General features: G+C 43.1%; 1 protein-coding gene across 1 annotated transcript in view; it reads right to left on the reverse strand.

The window, feature by feature from the left end:
- The window catches only part of LOC128374592 (venom phosphodiesterase 2), a 64,461-nt gene that overhangs the window by 41,491 nt on the left and 3,810 nt on the right, over nucleotides 1–19,160 (reverse strand). Inside the window, 6 exon segments of the mRNA XM_053334837.1 lie at nucleotides 2,283–2,405; nucleotides 3,622–3,730; nucleotides 14,735–14,807; nucleotides 14,948–15,013; nucleotides 18,910–18,994; nucleotides 18,997–19,018. Coding sequence (XP_053190812.1) covers nucleotides 2,283–2,405; nucleotides 3,622–3,730; nucleotides 14,735–14,807; nucleotides 14,948–15,013; nucleotides 18,910–18,994; nucleotides 18,997–19,018 — 478 coding nt within the window.

Here is a 19,160-nt window from a genome sequence, read left to right on the forward strand (position 1 = left end):
GGACTCTTTGAAGACCTGTGACCCTGCACAGGACGACTATCTGAAGATCTGTGACCAACCTGTGATCCTGCACAGGACGTCTATCTGAAGTTTTATGGCCAAACTGTAACCCTTATAAAAAGGTCTTTGAAGTGTGTGTGTCCATCCGAGGCAGACCAGCTGCAGATCAGTGACCTATTTATGACCGATGTGTGACCCCTACCCCTTAGAGCAAAATTGACTATGTAAATTAGGGACTCCCTGAAAGCAATAAAAACAAAGGGTTCGGCAAGATTTGCTCAGAGCGGGTTGGAGATCTTAACTGAGCAGATCTCTGTCCGTTCTCCTTGCTCCTTGCAAGTAAAAACTCTAATCCTGTTGTCTTCTCTCCTTTGTTTGATATTTTAAGTGTTTTAGGTTGCCTGAACCTGACAGTTGGTTGGTAATTGAGAGCCTCATGCATGCTGTATGTGATTGTGATTGTGTTGTTGTGTTGTAATATATGTTTTATGTTGGACCCCCTTGAAAACGAGATGGTTCATCTCAAGGGGCTATCCATTAATAAAATGTATAGATGTCTGAGGTAAAATAGGACATGATATTGTGTGATAGGAGATGTTTAGTGGTGTAAAAGCTAATAAATACACTCTCTCTGCTCTCTGAGACATGAATCAAGGTTTAATCACATTTATTGATCAGTCAGATTATTGATTATTGATGCTTTCTAAACACATCTGTGCTTCAACATTTAGTATAAACACTTTTTATGAGGAGATTCATAGACCGGGTCAAAGCTGACCCAGAACAAACTGTGAAGGTAGAATATGAACAGTGTGTAAGTGTTAAGAAATCACTAATATCTAAATACAATATCTAAATTCTATCCTCACATGTTCAATGTCCAAATAAATATTGGTGATTGAACCTGGATGTAAAAACGTAAAAGGTAATTCTATTTTGTTCAGATGACCTGAAACTGTGCAGCGATGCTCATAGCTTGAGAATGTGTTGACATTTACACCTGGCAGTTACATGCGATGTGCATCTGGATGTGTTATCTGTAATCCATTACCAGTGGGTGAGTCAGGAACACCCATTAAAAAGTTCTGTTTTGTTCTCACACCAAACAGACCTGCACTGTCCTGCTTGGCGCCAAATAAATGCAAATTAAAAAAGGTCACTACTCATCGTTTATCGTCAGTGCTGTGCTCACTGGGAGCAGATTCTGATGATTCGATGGAGTCTCATGATAGATAAGTTATTTACATATTGAAGTCATGAAAGTTATCAGTGTATCCTGAGTCAGAGATGTCATCTGTATTTTTACTAGCTGTTGGCGCCTTATGATGATAAATGATGAGTTATTTTGGACAGGAAGCCAATAAGACCTTCAACTCATCTATAAATGTTTAATGGTCCCAGTCTGCTCAGTCACTCTGGGATGTGACACACACTCTCTCTGCTCTCTGAAACATGAGTCAAGGTTTAATCACAAATTTATTGATCAGTCCGATCGACTATTGATGCTTTCTAAACACATCTGGTGCTTCAACATTTGGTAGAGACCAGGGGTGTCAAACATGCGGCCCGTGGGCCAGAACCCGGCCCCCACCCCGGCCCACTTCCTGTCTTCTTTTCCTTCTTTCTTTTCATTCTTTGTTCTTCCTCCTTTTCTTCCTGTCTTCTTTCCTTCCTTCCTACCATCCTTCCTTCCTTCCATCTTTCCTTTGTCTTCTTTTCCTTCCTTCCCTCCTTCCTTTCTGTCTTCTTTTCCTTCCTTCCTTCCTTCCTTGCTTCCTTCCTTCCTTCCTTCCACCTGTCCTGTCTTCCCTCCATCTTTTCTTCCTTCTTCTCTTTCCTTCCTTTCTTCCTTCCATCTTTCCTTTCTGTCTTCTTTTCCTTCCTTCCTTTCTGTCTTCTTTTCCTTCCTTCCTTCCTTCCTTCCTTCCTGTCTTCCTTCCATCTTTCCTTCTCCTCCTCCTTTTCCTTCCGTCCTTCCTTCCTTCCATTTGTCCTTTCTTTCTTCCTTCCTTCCTACCTTCCTTCTTTTCTCACTCCTTGACTCCTTCCTTCCTTCCTTCCTTCCTTCCTTCCTTCCTTCCTTCTTTTTAATGATCCGGCCCACATGAGATCAGATATGAGGAGATTCTTAGATCGGGTCAAAAAGTATTTAAGGTTTAATGAATTGTGTGTGTATTGTTAACTTTTGGGCTTTATGCAGTTCAATTGCAAAATACAATATTAGGCAATCAGCTGTGGTTGTATATTGGTACTTGTTCCTATACAAATTCCTATTTACTCACAGGCTGTGTCTTTGTTTCTCGCTCTGATGCGTCCGAATGGTCCTTCGCTGACATAATAGTTGCTGACATCACCCACCAGATCCTGCAGCACCTCCTTCCTGTCACAGCTTGTGTCCTCCATACCTGCAAACAGCATTCTTATATGTAAATCATCTCTCTCGGATCTTTTTTTTTCAGAGGTAGAGCGTCCCACTGGTTTTGCATGTTATGCTCTTCAACTGCAATCACAGCACACACGATTACCCTTTACTGCACAACAGGTTTTTAGATTGATTTCATCATATTATGCAAATAAACTTGTAGAGACTTGTTAAAACAGGTGACCCATGAGTGAGAATTTAAAGTGTTTAGTGAGTAAAACCGGTTTAGAAACTTTTGAGTCAGCTGCTACAGAGCAAAATTAAAAATTCAACAAAACTACTGATTTAAACTTTGATCCATTTTAGCTAATTGTTTTATTATTTAAAGATGATTTCCCGACATGTGGAAGTTTGAAAATGAAATGCCTCAGTAAGCAGCCGACTCTCAGGTCTCAGATGTCGGTGCTTCCTGAATGCATCGCATAAATGAAAACACATTCCTGCTTTGTATCTTGGCGGGTGGGAGGAAGAAGGAAAGGAGGAAGAAGGAAGGGAGGAAGAAGAGGAAGGAAATAAGGACAGATGAAAGAAGGAAAGGGAGGAAGAAGGAAGGAAAAGAAGAAGGAAGGAAAGGAGGGAGGGAGGGAGGAAGAAGGAAGGAAAGAAGGAAGGAAGGAAGGAGGGAGGGAGGGAGGGAGGGAGGGAGGAAGAAAGAATGAAGGAACGGAAGGAGAAAGGAGGGATAGAAGGAAAAGAAAGAAGGAAGGGAGGAAGAAGAGGAAGGAAATAAGGACAGATGAAATAAGGAAAGGGAGGAAGAAGGAAGGAAAAGAAGAAGGAAGGAAGGGAGGGAGGAAGGAAGGAAGGAAGGAGGGAAAGAAGGAAGGGAAGAAGGAAAGGAAGGAAGGAAGGAAAGAGGGAGAGAGGAAGGGAGGAAGAAGAGGAAGGAAATAAGGACAGATGAAAGAAGGAAAGGGAGGAAGAAGGAAAGAAAAGAAGAAGGAAGGGAGGGAGGAAGAAGGAAGAAGGAAGGAAGGAAGGAAGGAAGGAAGGAAGGAAGGAAGGGAGGAAGAAGAGGAAGGAAATAAGGACAGATGAAAGAAGGACAGGGAGGAAGAAGGAAGGAAAAGAAGAAGGAAGGAAGGGAGGGAGGAAGAAGGAAGGAAGGAAGGAAGGAAGGAAGGAAGGAAGGAAGGAAGGAAGGAAGGAAGGAAGGAAGGTCAATTTGTCCTATAAGGCCTTGTCTTATAGTTAGTTACCATGATCGGCCACGATGATGATGTTCAGACAGCGGTGCAGACCAATCTGCTTCAGGCCATTCATGAGCTGGCCGATGATCTTATCCACACCCTGCAGTGCTTCAATCAGCTGGAGAGAACACACACACACACACACACACACACACACACACACACACACACACACACACACACACAAGTACATTAGTTGAGGTAAAGTGTAGATTTCACTGCCGATTATTTGATTGGGTGCACTTTTGTCAGTGTGTGCATAGCTGGGTAATTGTTAACATTGAACAACAGAACACTGATCAAAGGATCGCAGTGGCATTTATTTCACTGTACACTCACATACGGGATGAACACACAACACAATGGACACTCACATAATGGATGAACACACAACACAAACTAAAGCCAAGTCCACAGGTACCAAAACGATCTTTTCCCCCTCCGTTTTCCCTGGCATCGTTTCAACACGACTCAACACACTACTTCATATTCCAGGCCTATAGGCGGCGCTGTTTCAGTTTCAGAAATTCACCAATAAAACGAAGAGGAAGACCCAGATAGCATGCGAATGTGGGCCACTTGAGGCAATGATCCGGCACTGTAGGCATTCTTCTGGCCCGGACAAAACAGACGTGAACCTAAACTGGCCCATGTAGTAAATGCTACATTTGGGCCAAATATCACAAAACCAAAATGGCCCATCTTTGGCCGAAATATGGCAAGTATGGCAATGACTAATCCGGATGTGAGCCTAAAGAGGCCCACATATAAGGAAACATACTTGGCCCACCTTTGTTGAAACATATTTGGGCCAGTCTTGGCTGAACTGGTTTATTTGGTGTGTTTTTGGTTGACATCTGGCATTGTGATGGCTTGGTTATGGCCCACTTTTGGCAAACATGAGCGGACCGCCCAAGTGCCATCATTCCATGCTGTATGTGGGCCGGATGAACATGTCAGGTGTGGGCCAGATATGGGCCAAAAGAATTTTGCTATCTGGGAGAGGCTATAAGAGGGATATAAGAGGTGTGCAGAGCTCCGACGTTTGAGAAATATCAGAACATTAGACAGAAGTGAAATTCAGGTACATTGATTCTGGTTTTATTTGGTCGACTCTTTGTGTTTGCAGCTCGGACCTGAGTCAGCGCCAAATGACTCAACTCATCGGCATGTTTGGTTTTTTCTTTTATACAGTCTATGTTTACTTCTTCAATAGGAACCAATCAGCTTGAGGTGGAAAGTATCGAGAGACACACACAACACAATGGACACTCACATAATGGATAAACACACAACACAAAGTAAAGCCAAGTCCACATGTACCAAGACGATCTTTTCCCCCTCCGTTTTCCCTGACATCGTTTCAAGAATATTTGCGTACAAACAGATCCACCTCAACACGACTCAACACGCTACTTCATATTCCAGCCTGTAGGCGGCGCAACATCTAACATCCTCAATTAGTCTGTTTAAGTGTGACTGTGTCATTTTAACGGAGTTACTCTAACAGGCAGCACTCGGTTTGCTAACACAAACACAATAGTTACTCCATTGCAGCTGTTTCCCTGCTGTATGTTCAAACACACGGTGCGTTCAAGGACCCGCTGTATGTTCAAACACACGGTGCGTTCAAAGACTGTTTGGGCCCGCTGTATGTTCAATCACACGGTGCGTTCAAGGGCCTGTTGTGTGTTCAAAGACTGTGTTTAGGGCCCGTTGTATGTTCAAACACACGGTGCGTTCAAGGGCCCGTTGTGCGTTCAAAGACTGTGTTTCGGGCCCGCTGTATGTTCAAACACACGGTGCGTTCAAGGACCCGTGGTGCGTTGAAAGACTGTGTTTAGGACCCGTGATCGTCCACCAAAACCTTCCGGGGGAACGCGCGCAGCCTATTAAAGCCTTGGATGTACGTCCATGGCTGAGGCTGTATCTGTTGACTGTATGTTATCACAGTGGAAGGCTGAGCTCGAGGGGTGTGGCGATGACATCATCGAAACGCAGGTATGCGTCTTCACCATCCGAACAGACACTCAAGGGCTGCGTCACCCTGGGACCAGGTTTCAGAAAGCTTGGTTTCCACCCTGGGACCAGGTTTCAGAAAGCTTGGTTTCCACCCTGGGACCAGGTTTCAGAAAGCTTGGTTTCCACCCTGGGACCAGGTTCCAGAAAGCTTGGTTTCCACCCTGGGACCAGGTTCCAGAAAGCTTGGTTTCCACCCTGGGACCAGGTTTCAGAAAGCTTGGTTTCCACCCTGGGACCAGGTTCCAGAAAGCTTGGTTTCCACCCTGGGACCAGGTTTCAGAAAGCTTGGTTTCCACCCTGGGACCAGGTTTCAGAAAGCTTGGTTTCCACCCTGGGACCAGGTTTCAGAAAGCTTGGTTTCCACCCTGGGACCAGGTTTCAGAAAGCTTGGTTTTCACCCTAGGACCAGGTTTCAGAAAGCTAAATAAATGAATGAAATGTAAAGGGGGGGGGGGGGTGATGGTCGGTCCGCCCCGGGGTGCAACACTAGCCAGGACCACCTCTGATGAAACTGATTTGTTAAGTGTGTTGCTTTCTTGGTAAGCAGTGTTTAGAGCCTGAGCTTGTATCCTACGCTGTCACTTCCTACCTGTGTGATCTCATGCCCGTGCAAGTGGAAGTAAAGTCTTTCGGATGTTGAGGTAAAAGATGATACTGAACTTTGCTTGACTCAACGTCTGGATGCATCTGCACAGACAGCTCCAGGATACTGCACCACTCACTGATTGGTGTTATTTGTTATTCCAGATAAAAAAATTGAACCAAAACAGGGTGTGAATGTTATTTTAAGAAGATGCCTCAGGCTGTATCACAATGTGCAATCCAAGATAAACTCAGTGGACAAGATTGTCCAGAGCTCCGACGTTTGAGAAATATCAGAACATTAGACAGAAGTGAAATTCAGGTACATTGATTCTGGTTTTATTTGGTCGACTCCTTGTGTTTGCAGCTCAGACCTGAGTCAGCGCCAAATGACTCAACTCATCGGCATGTTTGGTTTTTTTCTTTTATACAGTCAATGTTTACTTCTTCAATAGGAGCCAATCAGCATGAGGTGGAAAGTATCGAGAGATGGATGACCATTATTCATGCCGTTTGTTTTCAATAAGACGAATAATACACAATACTGTCAGCCTGATCTTTTCACCCTTTATAGGACACTCATTGAAAGGAAGGAAGGAGGGAGGGAGGAAGGACAGAGGAAAGAAAAAAGGAAGGAAGGAAGGAAGGAAGGAGGGAGGAAGGACGGAGGAAAGAAGGAAGGAAGGAAGGTAGAGGGGAGGAAAGAAAGAGAGAAGGAGGAAGGAAGGAAGGGAAGAAAGAAGAAAGGAAGAAGAAAGGGGGATGGAGGAAGGAAAGAAGGAAGGGAGGAGAGAAGGAGGGAGGGAGGAAGAACAGATGGAAGGAAGGAAAGAAGGAAGGGAGGAGAGAAGGAGGGAGGGGGATGGAGGAAGGAAAGAAGGAAGGGAGGAGAGAAGGAGGGAGGGAGGAAGAACAGATGGAAGGAAGGAAAGAAGGAAGGGAGGAGAGAAGGAGGGAGGGGGATGGAGGAAGGAAAGAAGGAAGGGAGGAGAGAAGGAGGGAGGGAGGGAGGAAGAACAGATGGAAGGAAGGAAAGGAAGGAAGGATATTTTGGGATATTTACAGAAGTTACCAAATATAATTATTTGCCCAATAAAGGGTTAACATGAAATACGTGATAATTAACATCATGAATCGATTGGTCATACCCAATTTTTTTCTTCACATGATTATTCTCTATAACAAACTTCTGAAGCATGAAGCATGAATCATTTATAAAGAGCTTCATCAGATTAACATGGTTGGCTTTCACAGAGCAGAGAGACTTTATTCTTTAGACACTATATTATGGTCCAACGTTACATAAACCATGAGAACTATTTCAACAAATTAAATTAAATGTGACGAATGAACGTTTTTGAAATTTTGGATGTGTCAAATATATTTCCTTAAAATGAACAGGATGTAAGGGTTACATTAGGACTCATGGCAAACATGAACTAAATAAATAGATCCATCTATTAACCCTTTATAGGACACTCATTGAAAGGAAGGGAGGAAGGAAGGGAGGAAGGAAGGATGGAAGGAAAGATGGAAGGAAGGGAAGGAAGGAAGGAGGAAAGAAGGAAGGAAGGAAGGTGGGGGGGAGGAAAGAAAGAGAGAAGGAGGGAGAGAGGGAGGGAGGGAAGAAAGAAGGGAGGAAGGAAGGAAGAAGAAAGGGGGATGGAGGAAGGAAAGAAGGAAGGGGGGAGAGAAGGAGGGAGGGAGGAAGAATAGATGGAAGGAAGGAAAGGAAGGAAGGAAGGAAGGAAGGACGGAGAAAGGAAAGAAGGAAGGGAGGAGAGAAGGAGGGAGGGAGGAAGAATAGATGGAAGGAAGGAAAGGAAGGAAGGAAGGACGGAGGAAATAAGGAACGATTTTTCCTTCTGTCCTTCCATCCTTCCATCGGTCCTTCCTTCCTTCTGTCCTTCATGTACCTTTCCTACTTCTGTTCTTCCGTCTGTCCTTTCTTCCCTCCTTCCTTCCTTCCTTCCTTCCTTTCTTCCTTCCTTTTGTCCTTCCTCTCTACCTTCCCCTTTTCCTTTCTTTTTTTGTTCCTTCCTTCCATCTGTCCTTCATGTACCTTTCTTACTTCTGTTCTTCCGTCTGTCTGTCTTTTCTTCCCTCCTTCCTTCCTTCCTTCCCTCCTCTCTACCTTCCTCCTTTCTTTTTTTGTTCCGTCCGTCCTTCTGTCCTTCCATCCTTCCATCGGTCCTTCCTTCCTTCTGTCCTTCCTCTCTACCTCCCTCTTTTCCTTTCTTCGTTCCTTTCTTCCTTCCATCTGTCCTTCATATACCTTTCTTACTTCTGTTCTTCCTTCTTCCCTTTCTTCCCTCTGTCCTTTCTTAACTCCTTCCCTCCTTCCTTCCTTCCCTCCCTACCTCCATCTTTTTAATGATCCGGCCCACATGAGATTAAATTGGTCTGTATGTGGCCCTTGAATGAAAATGAGTTTAACACCTCTGCGTTAAACATTACAAACATAACCCTCCCTAATTATCTATGCAGGAAAGATTGGTTATGAATCATTCACTCCATCCATCCATCCATCCATCCATCCATCCATCCATCTATCCATCCATCTATCCATCCATCTATCCATCCATCCATCCATCCATCCATCCATCTATCCATCCATCCATCCATCCATCCATCCATCCATCCTTTTTCACTGACACTTCCTTATTGCCTGAACACATTTGACACCTGCAGCTGAATCTGTATAGATGCCATCACAGAAACAAACGATGACAGGAACTGATTTTCCACAAAGCTTCAAAGCATCACAAGCTCATGGGGAAATGACATAAGCAATCAAGTATGGTATTTTGCTTTCCTGATTTTAGCCAATAAAACTTTCTCTAACTCTAAACAGAAAATGATTGGTTACGCACAAGAAGTCCCACTACGTACAGAAACAATGTCATCATGTTTGGATCACACGGTATCAATTGACATTCTTTCATCCCACTCTCTTATCAGATACGTTCGTAACACGTGGGCTGTGTCTTCATCTGCACTGGACGAAAAATAAATAAAAGGTTTAACACAAAGCGATGTCTGGAGGCGGTTTGGCTCATATTACAGAGTGACTACTACTACAAGTTAAAAGGTTAACATGTTTCTGTTATCTCGGACAAGTCAAACAAAAACATAGTGACTGCAGGCGAAAACCAAACAAAACCAAAGTACTACAGCTGCAAAACAGTGACTCTATGATCATGATCTCACTTTTCATCACATCTGTGAACCACGAGTCGCTGTTGGCTTTATTTCACTGTTATACCTCTTGTGTTTTTATTGCGTTTTTTAATGTGTTTTCTGCTGTTCGTTGCTTTATTACTTCTTAATAAGGATGCTCGATATTGATACTTTTCTGCCGATATTGTCCAAGTCTTAATTTCCGATACCGATATCACCCAATACGGACATATGCAGGCTTTTTACACCAAAACTATTAGGTAACAACGTGACATATCCCCTATCGCCTAAGTTTATTGTGATGCTCCACTGGATGCAAACATAAATGCAACATGGCTTTCCAAATCTAAACACTGTCTGTGCAAAATAAGAGAACAACTTCAACTTAAGTTATGGAAAAAATAAATACTTCTACTTCTTAAGCTGACATTGAGATGCTCCAAACCTGAATTTCCCACTGGGATCAATAAACTATCTATCTATCTATCTATCTATCTATCTATCTATCTATCTATCTATCTATCTATCTATCTATCACAAACATTCAAAGCGAGTTGATGAATACAAAACGCAGTAGGCTGATCAGGTGGGGGGGCAGGAGCTAAAACAGGGAGTTCTGGTCCTCTGAAATGAGGCCAACCAGGAAGTAACTTAGAGCTGCATTCTATCAAAAGGCCACCAGGGGGCGACCGTCTCTATACAAGTCAATGGAGAATTCACCAACTTCTCACTTGATTTCTAACCTCAGTAAACGTTTTCAAAATGTGTTTATGGTCTCAATCGCTAGTTTAAAGCCTTCTTCAATGCAGTATGATGTTCATTTGGGACATTTTGGCCTCCCTGATTTTATATGTGACGATAAAGCAGGGTATGCATTAGGGCGTGGCTACGTCCTGATTGACAGGTTGATTGCCCAATGTCCTCGAGATCCAGCCCTTGCAACCATAGCAACCTCCCCGCTCCGTCCATGGCTCCGCCTCATGCCCATATAAGTAGAATCCGTGGTTTTATTTTTCCCAGCATGCACCTGAAATTTTCAAGATGGCGCTGCCTAGATTCGATACTATTGGCTTCCAAGCAGCAGTCCACAAACTAATGGGTGACGACACGGAAGTTACGTCCGTTTCTTTTATACAGTCTGTGGGCAGGAGCTAAAACGGCTTGTTAATAGACAGAGGCTAAACTGAGCGGCTGCATAAAGGACCAGTAGAAGATAAATAAGGAGTTTTTAACTGGAAATCATGCAAAGATATTCAAGTAGAGACATAGAATATTAATATAGAGCTGGAAATATGCAGAATATGTGTCTTTTCATCTCAGATTAAAATGTGTAACAGCTACATTGGTCCACAGTGCAAAACATATTAGTTTCACCATAATGGCTCAAAAATTGTAAGATGCCTAAAATGCATTTTCTATTGGCCTGTGTATTTTTTTTTTTGCTGCCATTCCTTTTATTTTTATTGGAAAATGGCAAATGCACTATACTTTTATTGCACTTTTCTAGTCTTTTTAATATCTCAAAAAGCTTTTATGCTACAGGTCACATTCACGTATTCACACCCATGACCTGCTCATCAGAGGGAGTTTAACCAATCACATCGACAAGCAGACTTGAGGACGATTGGTCCGGATTGGTGGATGACTTGCTTTACTTTCTGAGCCACAGCCGCAACATCTGAAGATAGTTTCAGTAGTACAATGGGTGTGTGAATCTATGGGCATGTTTACGGTTGGAATTCATTGTTTTTTGTCATTGCTATGGTGGTTGCTAAAGATGCTGCTGATGCTGAAAACACATAGCTCACATATTTGAATAACTGTCTTTGCGTTTTGAAGTCATCTGACCTCTTATGTTGTTTATGTCATTTGATAAAAACAGTTTGACGACATTCTTTCAGTGGAAATGTTTAGAGACTTCTTCCCAGACTTCTTCTTTCTGACAGACCACATCAGTCTAAAATGTGTAGAGGAGAGTTTCATTTTAATTAGATATCCTCAACATTGCTCAACACAAAAATACAATTCCCTGAACCCTGACTATGGAGAGTAAAAGGTCTGCTCGGCATAAACATGGACACACACAAATATTCTTGGAAGTCCCCATGTTTTGGAAGTGTTATGACGCCAGTCACATTAAAAAAGAGGTAATATTTCCTGGCAGCGAGTCCTGCGGTCGGACCACCAAACTGATCCAAGAACGAACCAATGTGGAACGAATCAACCAAGGTTTTATTGAAAGAACATCGTAAGACTGTTTTATTACTTAACATAAATCCCACATCAGCTCAGATAACTACACAACACAAAGACAATGATTCAAACAACATCATGTCGATAGCAACCAGGGGTTACAATAGTTAACAAAAACTAAGACTAAAACTATTACTAGCAGCAAATAATTTAGTTAACTGAAATGAAAATAAAAACAAACTAAAACTAAACTGAATTGCAAAACAAAAATCAGCTTCGATTGTTACTGTGTCCTGTTTAGTTTGACTTCTTGAGATAACGGGTGAGTACCAGCAGGGGGCAGCAGAGTGGACGCCGGCTGCCATATAACACACAATGCAAAACTAACTAAAACTAAATTGAACTGCAGATAAAATCATCTTTGTGTCCTCTTTAGTTTGACTTCTTGGCATAACAGGTAAGTACCAGTAGGGGGCAGCAGAACGGACGGAGAAGAAGAAGCTTAACGTGCAATTTACGATTTTCTGGACAGAAGAAGAAGACGTTCGAACATAAACTAACAGTCAGAAACACAGCAAACAGCATTAGTTCATCCTAATCAAGACTTTCCCCCTTAAACCTGAAACACTAAACCAAGACTGAAAATAAACAAAAACTAATATAACTATTTTCTTGTTAAACTCACTGAAACTAAACTGAAATAAATTTTAAAAAAGCAAACAGAAAAACTAAATAAAGATAAAAACTTCTAAACCTATTTTCTATGATAACCCTGGTTGGCACAAAGCTGATCAGAACGACTCGAGTCAGCGTCAGTCGAGGCTTAAAACTACAAGTTAGAAATGAAAAGAGTGGATGTGGAGTCTGAAAGCACCAACATAACACACCAGAGTGTCAGAGCCAGCTAGCAGAGAGTCATTTTTACTACAACATAACTCAAATGTGCAGCAATGGGACAACTTGTGCTTTCCAGCTGCTTTTAAATGCTTTCTTATATAAACATAGTAGGGCTGGGCGATATGGATAAAATCATATATCATGATATTCTTGACCGAATACCTCGATAATCATCATCTGGTAAGTTCAGAAAATTACCTTTAAAACCAGGAAAAGACTCTTAAGCCACATAACAATATTACAATTTGCCAAACAAGCCAGTCAGTTAAACCAAGGGACAGCAGAATAATGACAAAGTGGTAAAAAAAAAGGCAAATAACAACAACTAGAACACCAGGAAAAACACCTACGCTATATCACAATTAGGCATGGGATAATAACCGTGTTCAAGGTTCACCGCGATTTGAAAAAGCTACGATAACCGAAACCGCCAAATGTTCTGTCATACCGTTCCTAAGGTATGAGCTGTTTCTAGTCTGGTCAAAGACAGGAAGTGCTGGTCAAAGACAGGAAGTGCTGGTCAGAAATTCCTCAGGTGGTGCAGCTGTAGCGTAGAGTATCACGACCCCTCACACTGTCGTTACAGATTCAGGTTAAATTAACATGTCTGTCTTTATTTTTCTTCCTTTTAGGAACATTTTAGAGCTGTAATCACAATACCTCCATACCGTAAAACCGTGATGTTTTTTCTAATGGTTATCATACCACCAGAATCTCATACCGGCCCCATGCCTAATCACAATGTTACGATTTCCAAATACTAAGACGATATCTAGTCTCTTATATATTGCCCAGCCCTAAAACATAGCACAAAAAGTAAGGAAATGTGTGTTTGGTAGAGTATTTCTTTGTTATAGCAATGCTTCTTGGCAATAAATCGAATAACATTGGAAAGTCTGTTTATTTCCCTTTTAAATGGAGCCCCATTTGTAAGGAACGTGCATTAGTACCAAATCTTCTTTGCCAATGCCGAACAGCTCATTCTGCTGTTGACTCTTGTTTGGTGGATTTGGAAAATGAAGTCTGAAGGAACGAGACAATCACACGTGTGTTTTAATATGTGTGTGTGTCTCTGCTTTATATTATATGTAACGCCGGTGAACTTCCAAAGTTCACTACATGACTGTCAAAGCCATTCGTTAAAGCTCATAAACTAATCTGAATCTGCTGACATGATTTTAATAAAAAGCCTTTTAGTGGCTCTGTAATCTGTGACCTATTAACAGACTTCAGACTTTATGAACTGCCTTATCTCAAACAAGGTCTTCTTTCTGCAATTAAGGAATGATGCGGTTAGTTTTATGGTTTGAAGGTACACACTGCGTCTATTGATGTTTTCGGTGGAAAAGCTAAAAGTGGCAGATGAGGCCGAGTATTGTGTAGGACTTGATGCTATTATCCCTTAGGCTGCCAGCAGTGAGACTGTGTTGGTCTAAAGCAGGGGTGTCAAACTCATTTTCATTCAAAGGCCACATACAGACCAATTTGATCTCATGTGGGCCGGACCATTAAAAAGATGGAAGGAAGGAAGGAAGGAAGGAAAGACAGACAAAAGGAAAGAGGGAAGAATGGTAGGAAGGACAGACAGAAGGAAGGAAGGAAAGACAGACAAAAGGAAAGAGGGAAGAAATGTAGGAAGGACAGACAGAAGGAAGGAAGGAAAGACAGACAAAAGGAAAGAGGGAAGAATGGTAGGAAGGACAGACAGAAGGAAGGACAAATGGAAGACACGGAGGAAGGATGGAAGGAAGGACGAGAGGGAGGAAAACAGGAAGGTAGGAAGGACAGATGGCAGGGAGGAAAGAAGGAAGGACAGGTGGAAGAAATGGAGGAAGGAAGGAAGAAAGGAAGGAAGGAAGAACAGAAGGAAGAAAGGAAGGAAGGAAGAACAGAAGGAAGAAAGGGAGGAAGGACAGAAGGAAGAAAGGAAAAAAGGAAAGAAGGAAGGACAGAAGGAAGAAAGGAAAAAAGGAAGGTAGGAAGGACAGCACTTACCCCTTTGATCTCATGTGGGCCAGATCATTAAAAAGATGGAGGGAAGGAAAGAAGGAAAGACGGACAGACAAAAGGAAAGAGGGAAGAAAGGTAGGAAGGACAGACAGAAGGAAGAAACGAAGGAAGGAAGGAAGGAAGAATGAAGGACAGATGGAAGACACGAAGGAAGAAAGGAAGGAAGGAAGGAAGGAAGGAAGGAAGGAAGGAAGGAAAACAGGAAGGTAAACTGCTTTATTGAGTCAGGTGAACTTACCCCTCCACTGACGGGACCAAAGCTGTGTCCAGATTTATCGGGCTCCTCCAGATACAACGTGTAGAAATCTGGTCTGAAGAGAAAACAACTTTTACTACGACTTTTATTTTATTTTATTTTATTTTATTGGAATATCAAATTAAATTGATCCTTTTACGGTTTGTTTTTATGAAGCCAAAAAATAAATGTGCTGAATTTATTTGTTGAACCAACCTTTGATCGTCTGGTAGCTGCAGCCACTTCAGCACATTGTACACTCTTTCTTCAAATGGCACTTTACTGAAAGAAAATAATAATAATTATAATAAAAAAAAGGTTATTACTAGATTTGCCACTTTTATTATCATTTATTTCTTCTCCTGCTTTGCTTTGGGAGATAAACAGGAAGTATAATATTGGTCTTCTTTCTCACCCTTCTTTGGTTTTGGTCTTTTTTTATGGACAGAAAGAAACATTTTAAATAACACCTGTCTCTCATCCAGCATTCATAAATATGTCTGGTTTTATTTATGGGTCCATAAAATGTGTTGAAGATTCAAGACAACTTTATTATTGGTATTATTAATTCCTTGGAGGGTAATTCATTTGACAGCTGGCACCACAACATGCTCGTATAACAAGGTGAACACACAGATGAAAGAAGAAGAGTTGACAGCTGTGTGCAAATAACACCGGTGGAAACAATCCAATAAATAGTTCATTAACCCTTTATAGGACACTCATTGAAAGGAAGGGAGGAAGGAAGGAAGGAAGGAAGGATGGAAGGAAGGGAAGGAAGGGAAGGAAGGAAGGAAGGAAGGAAGGAGGAAAGAAAGAGAGGAGGGAGGGAGGAAGGGAAGAAAAAAGGAAGGAAGGAAGAAGAAAGGGGGATGGAGGAAGGAAAGAAGGAAGGGAGGAGAGAAGGAGGGAGGGAGGAAGAACAGATCGAAGTAAGGAAAGGAAGGAAGGAAGGAAGGACGGAGGAAGGAAAGAAGGAAGGGAGGAGAGAAGGAGGGAGGGAGGAATGACCTTCCTCCCTTCCTTCCTCCCTTCCTTCCTCCCTTCCTTCCTCCCTTCCTTTCAATGAGTGTCCTATAAAAGGGTTAAAAGGCTTTCAATGAATGACTGATCACTGGACTGACAGAAAAGGAGATGAATCCTCTGCTGTCCACGTTTGACCAACACTTTGCATCCCATTTAAGCTGGTTGTCAAACACAGTGCCAACATATTAGTAGGAGCGGACAGTTTCAATCTTCTGGGCGGCTGTGGCTCAGGTGGTCCTCCAATTGGAAGATTGGCGGTTCGATTCCCGGCTCCTCTAGTCCACATGTCGATGTGTCCTTTGGCAAGACACTTAACCCCAAATTGCTCCTGTTGCTATGGAAACAGTGTATGAATGTGAATGAATGGTTAAACTCCCTCCTGATGAGCAGGTTGGTGCCCTGCGTGGTAGCTCCTGCCATCAGTGTATGAATGTGAATGAATGAGCAGGTTGGTGCCCTGCGTGGTAGCCCCTGCCATCAGTGTATGAATGTGTGTGAATGTGTGAATGAGATGTGATGTAAAGCACTTTGAGTGGTCGTAAAGACTAGAAAGGCGCTATATAAGTAAAGTCCATTTACTCTCCATCTATGAAGGCCTACGATGGCATATTAAGTCATAAATATGAGATTAAAGTCATAAACCCGGTGTTTTATTCTGCCAACCAGTTACACAACCTCACTGTGCAACACTGGAGTGACATTACAGTGTTTCCCACAGATCTGAAGGCAATGTGTGGTGGTAGGCCGGCGACCGACGGGGGGGGGGGGGGTGATCTCGCTGATGGAGACACACGCGGTGTGCACGGAGGAGAGGGACTGTGTGTGAGCTATGTGAGAGAGACGCGTGAGTGACAGAGAGACGCAGGGAGAGCAGAGAAAGGAAAAAGGAAATACAGCTTAACGAATACGATGCGTATTTTTTAATTAGCGTTAAAAAAATAATTAATAACGAAACGCAATATGTGGCGGCCGGTGTTGAATCTGTGGCGCACCGCCACGAATTAGTCTATGTGTGGGAAACACTGCATTATGCCTGCAGAGGAAGAACTGTAAAAACACAGATGGTGGTAGGGTTAGGGTTAGGCTCACTATTAAATAAATGAAGTCATCTAACGTTCTTTGCCAGAGAATATCGGATGTCATGTATGAGTTAATATTCTGTGGAAGCGATTAACTACTGAGCACTTGACATATCTGTACTCACTGGCACTGAAGAGAGGTTGTGACATGTGGACATTACAACGAACTGATTAAGCATTTCCCAACAAATCAGTCAAAGATGTTATTTGGTGGCAGCCAGAGGCTTTATTGATCTTTCCTGTTGGAACAGTTTGTCTCTGACAGGAAAATGAGATTTCGTCAGCGATGTGAGGCCACAGTGACAGTAAGCATGACTGACCTCAGCTCTTATCTCTAAGTGCAGGGAAACTGCAGCGAGTGAAAAACATAAATATTTGAGGGTCCTTTGACCGAAACGCTGTGAGATATCTCATGACGCATATCAATTTGTTTTAATGTCAGCATTTTAAATCTCCATATCTATCTATACACCCACCCACCCATCTACCTATCTACCCATCTACCTATCTACCTATCTACCTACCTACCTATCTACCTATCTACCTATCTACCTACCTACTACCTATCTACCTATCTATCTACCTATCTACCTATCTACCTATCTAACTACCCTATCTACCCATCCATCCAGCCACCCACCCACCCATCTACCCACCTATCTACCCACCTATCTACCCATCTACCCATCCATCCATCCACCCACCCACCCATCTACCTATCTATCCACCCACCCACCCACCCATCTACCTATCTACCTATCTACCTATCTACCCATCCATCCATCCACCCCACCCACCCACCCATCTACCCACCTATCTACCCACCTATCTACCCATCTATCTACCTATCTACCCATCCATCCATCCACCCACCCACCCATCTACCTACCTATCTATCCACCCACCCACCCACCCATCTACCTATCTACCTATCTACCCATCTACCTATCTACCTATCTACCTATCTATCTACCTATCTACCCATCTACCTATCTACCTATCTACCTATCTATCTACCTATCTACCCATCCATCCATCCACCCACCCACCCACCCATCTACCCACCTATCTACCCACCTATCTACCCATCTATCTACCTATCTACCCATCCATCCATCCACCCACCCACCCATCTACCTATCTATCCACCCACCCATCTACCTATCTACCCATCCATCCATCCATCCACCCACCCATCTACCTATCTACCCATCCACCCATCTACCTATCTACCATCCATCCATCCACCCATCTATCCACCCATCTACCTATCTATCTATCTATCTATCCATCCATCCATCCATCCACCCACCCACCCATCTACCCATCTACCTATCTATCCACCCATCCACCCATCCACCCACCCACCCATCTACCCACCTATCTATCTATCTATCTATCTACCTATCTACCCATCCATCCATCCACCCACCCACCCACCCACCCATCTACCTATCTACCCATCCATCCATCCATCCACCCACCCACCCATCTACTCACCTATCTATCTATCTATCCATCCATCCATCCATCATCCATCTACCTATCTATCTACCTATCTACCCACCCACCCACCCCACCTACCTACCTACCTACCTATCTATCTATCTATCCATCTACCCTCCCATCCATCCACCCTCCCACCCACCCACCCACCCACCATCCATCCATCCATCCATCCACCCACCCACCCATCTATCTATCTATCTATCTATCTATCTATCTATCTATCTATCCATCCATCCATCTATCCATCCATCCATCCATCTATCCATCCATCCATCCACCCTACCCCCCACCCACCCATCCATCCATCCATCCACCCATCCACCCATCTACCCATCTATCTATCTATCTATCTATCTATCTATCTATCTATCTATCTATCTATCTATCTATCCATCCATCCATCCATCTATCTATCCATCCATCCATCATCTGCCAGTTAAATCCTGATGACATTAGTGCTACTATAACTTCAGGAAGTAATGTGTGATCCCTGCCCAGCTCCCCCCCCCCCCCCCACCCCCCCCCTCGGCTCCCAGTGTGTCAGGTCAGCAGGTATGATCTTACCCGTCGTAAGGCCGGTAGATGTCGGGATAGCTGCCGTTAATTTTCACATCTGATCCCGGCCAGAAGAACGTCCCAGATTTCAGGCTTCATTCTTTGCTGTGTGCCAAATCTACACAAGACAAGAGATCAGCTTCACTAAACATACATCCTTCCTTCCTTCCTCCTTCCTCCCCTCTTTGTTTCATTTTTCCTTCCTTCTTCCCCTCCTCCCCTCTTTCTTTGCTCCCTCCTCCTTCCATCCTTCCTTCCTT

This window comes from Scomber japonicus, chromosome 15 (assembly GCF_027409825.1).
Source record: "Scomber japonicus isolate fScoJap1 chromosome 15, fScoJap1.pri, whole genome shotgun sequence".
Classification (NCBI taxonomy): Eukaryota; Metazoa; Chordata; class Actinopteri; order Scombriformes; family Scombridae; genus Scomber; species Scomber japonicus.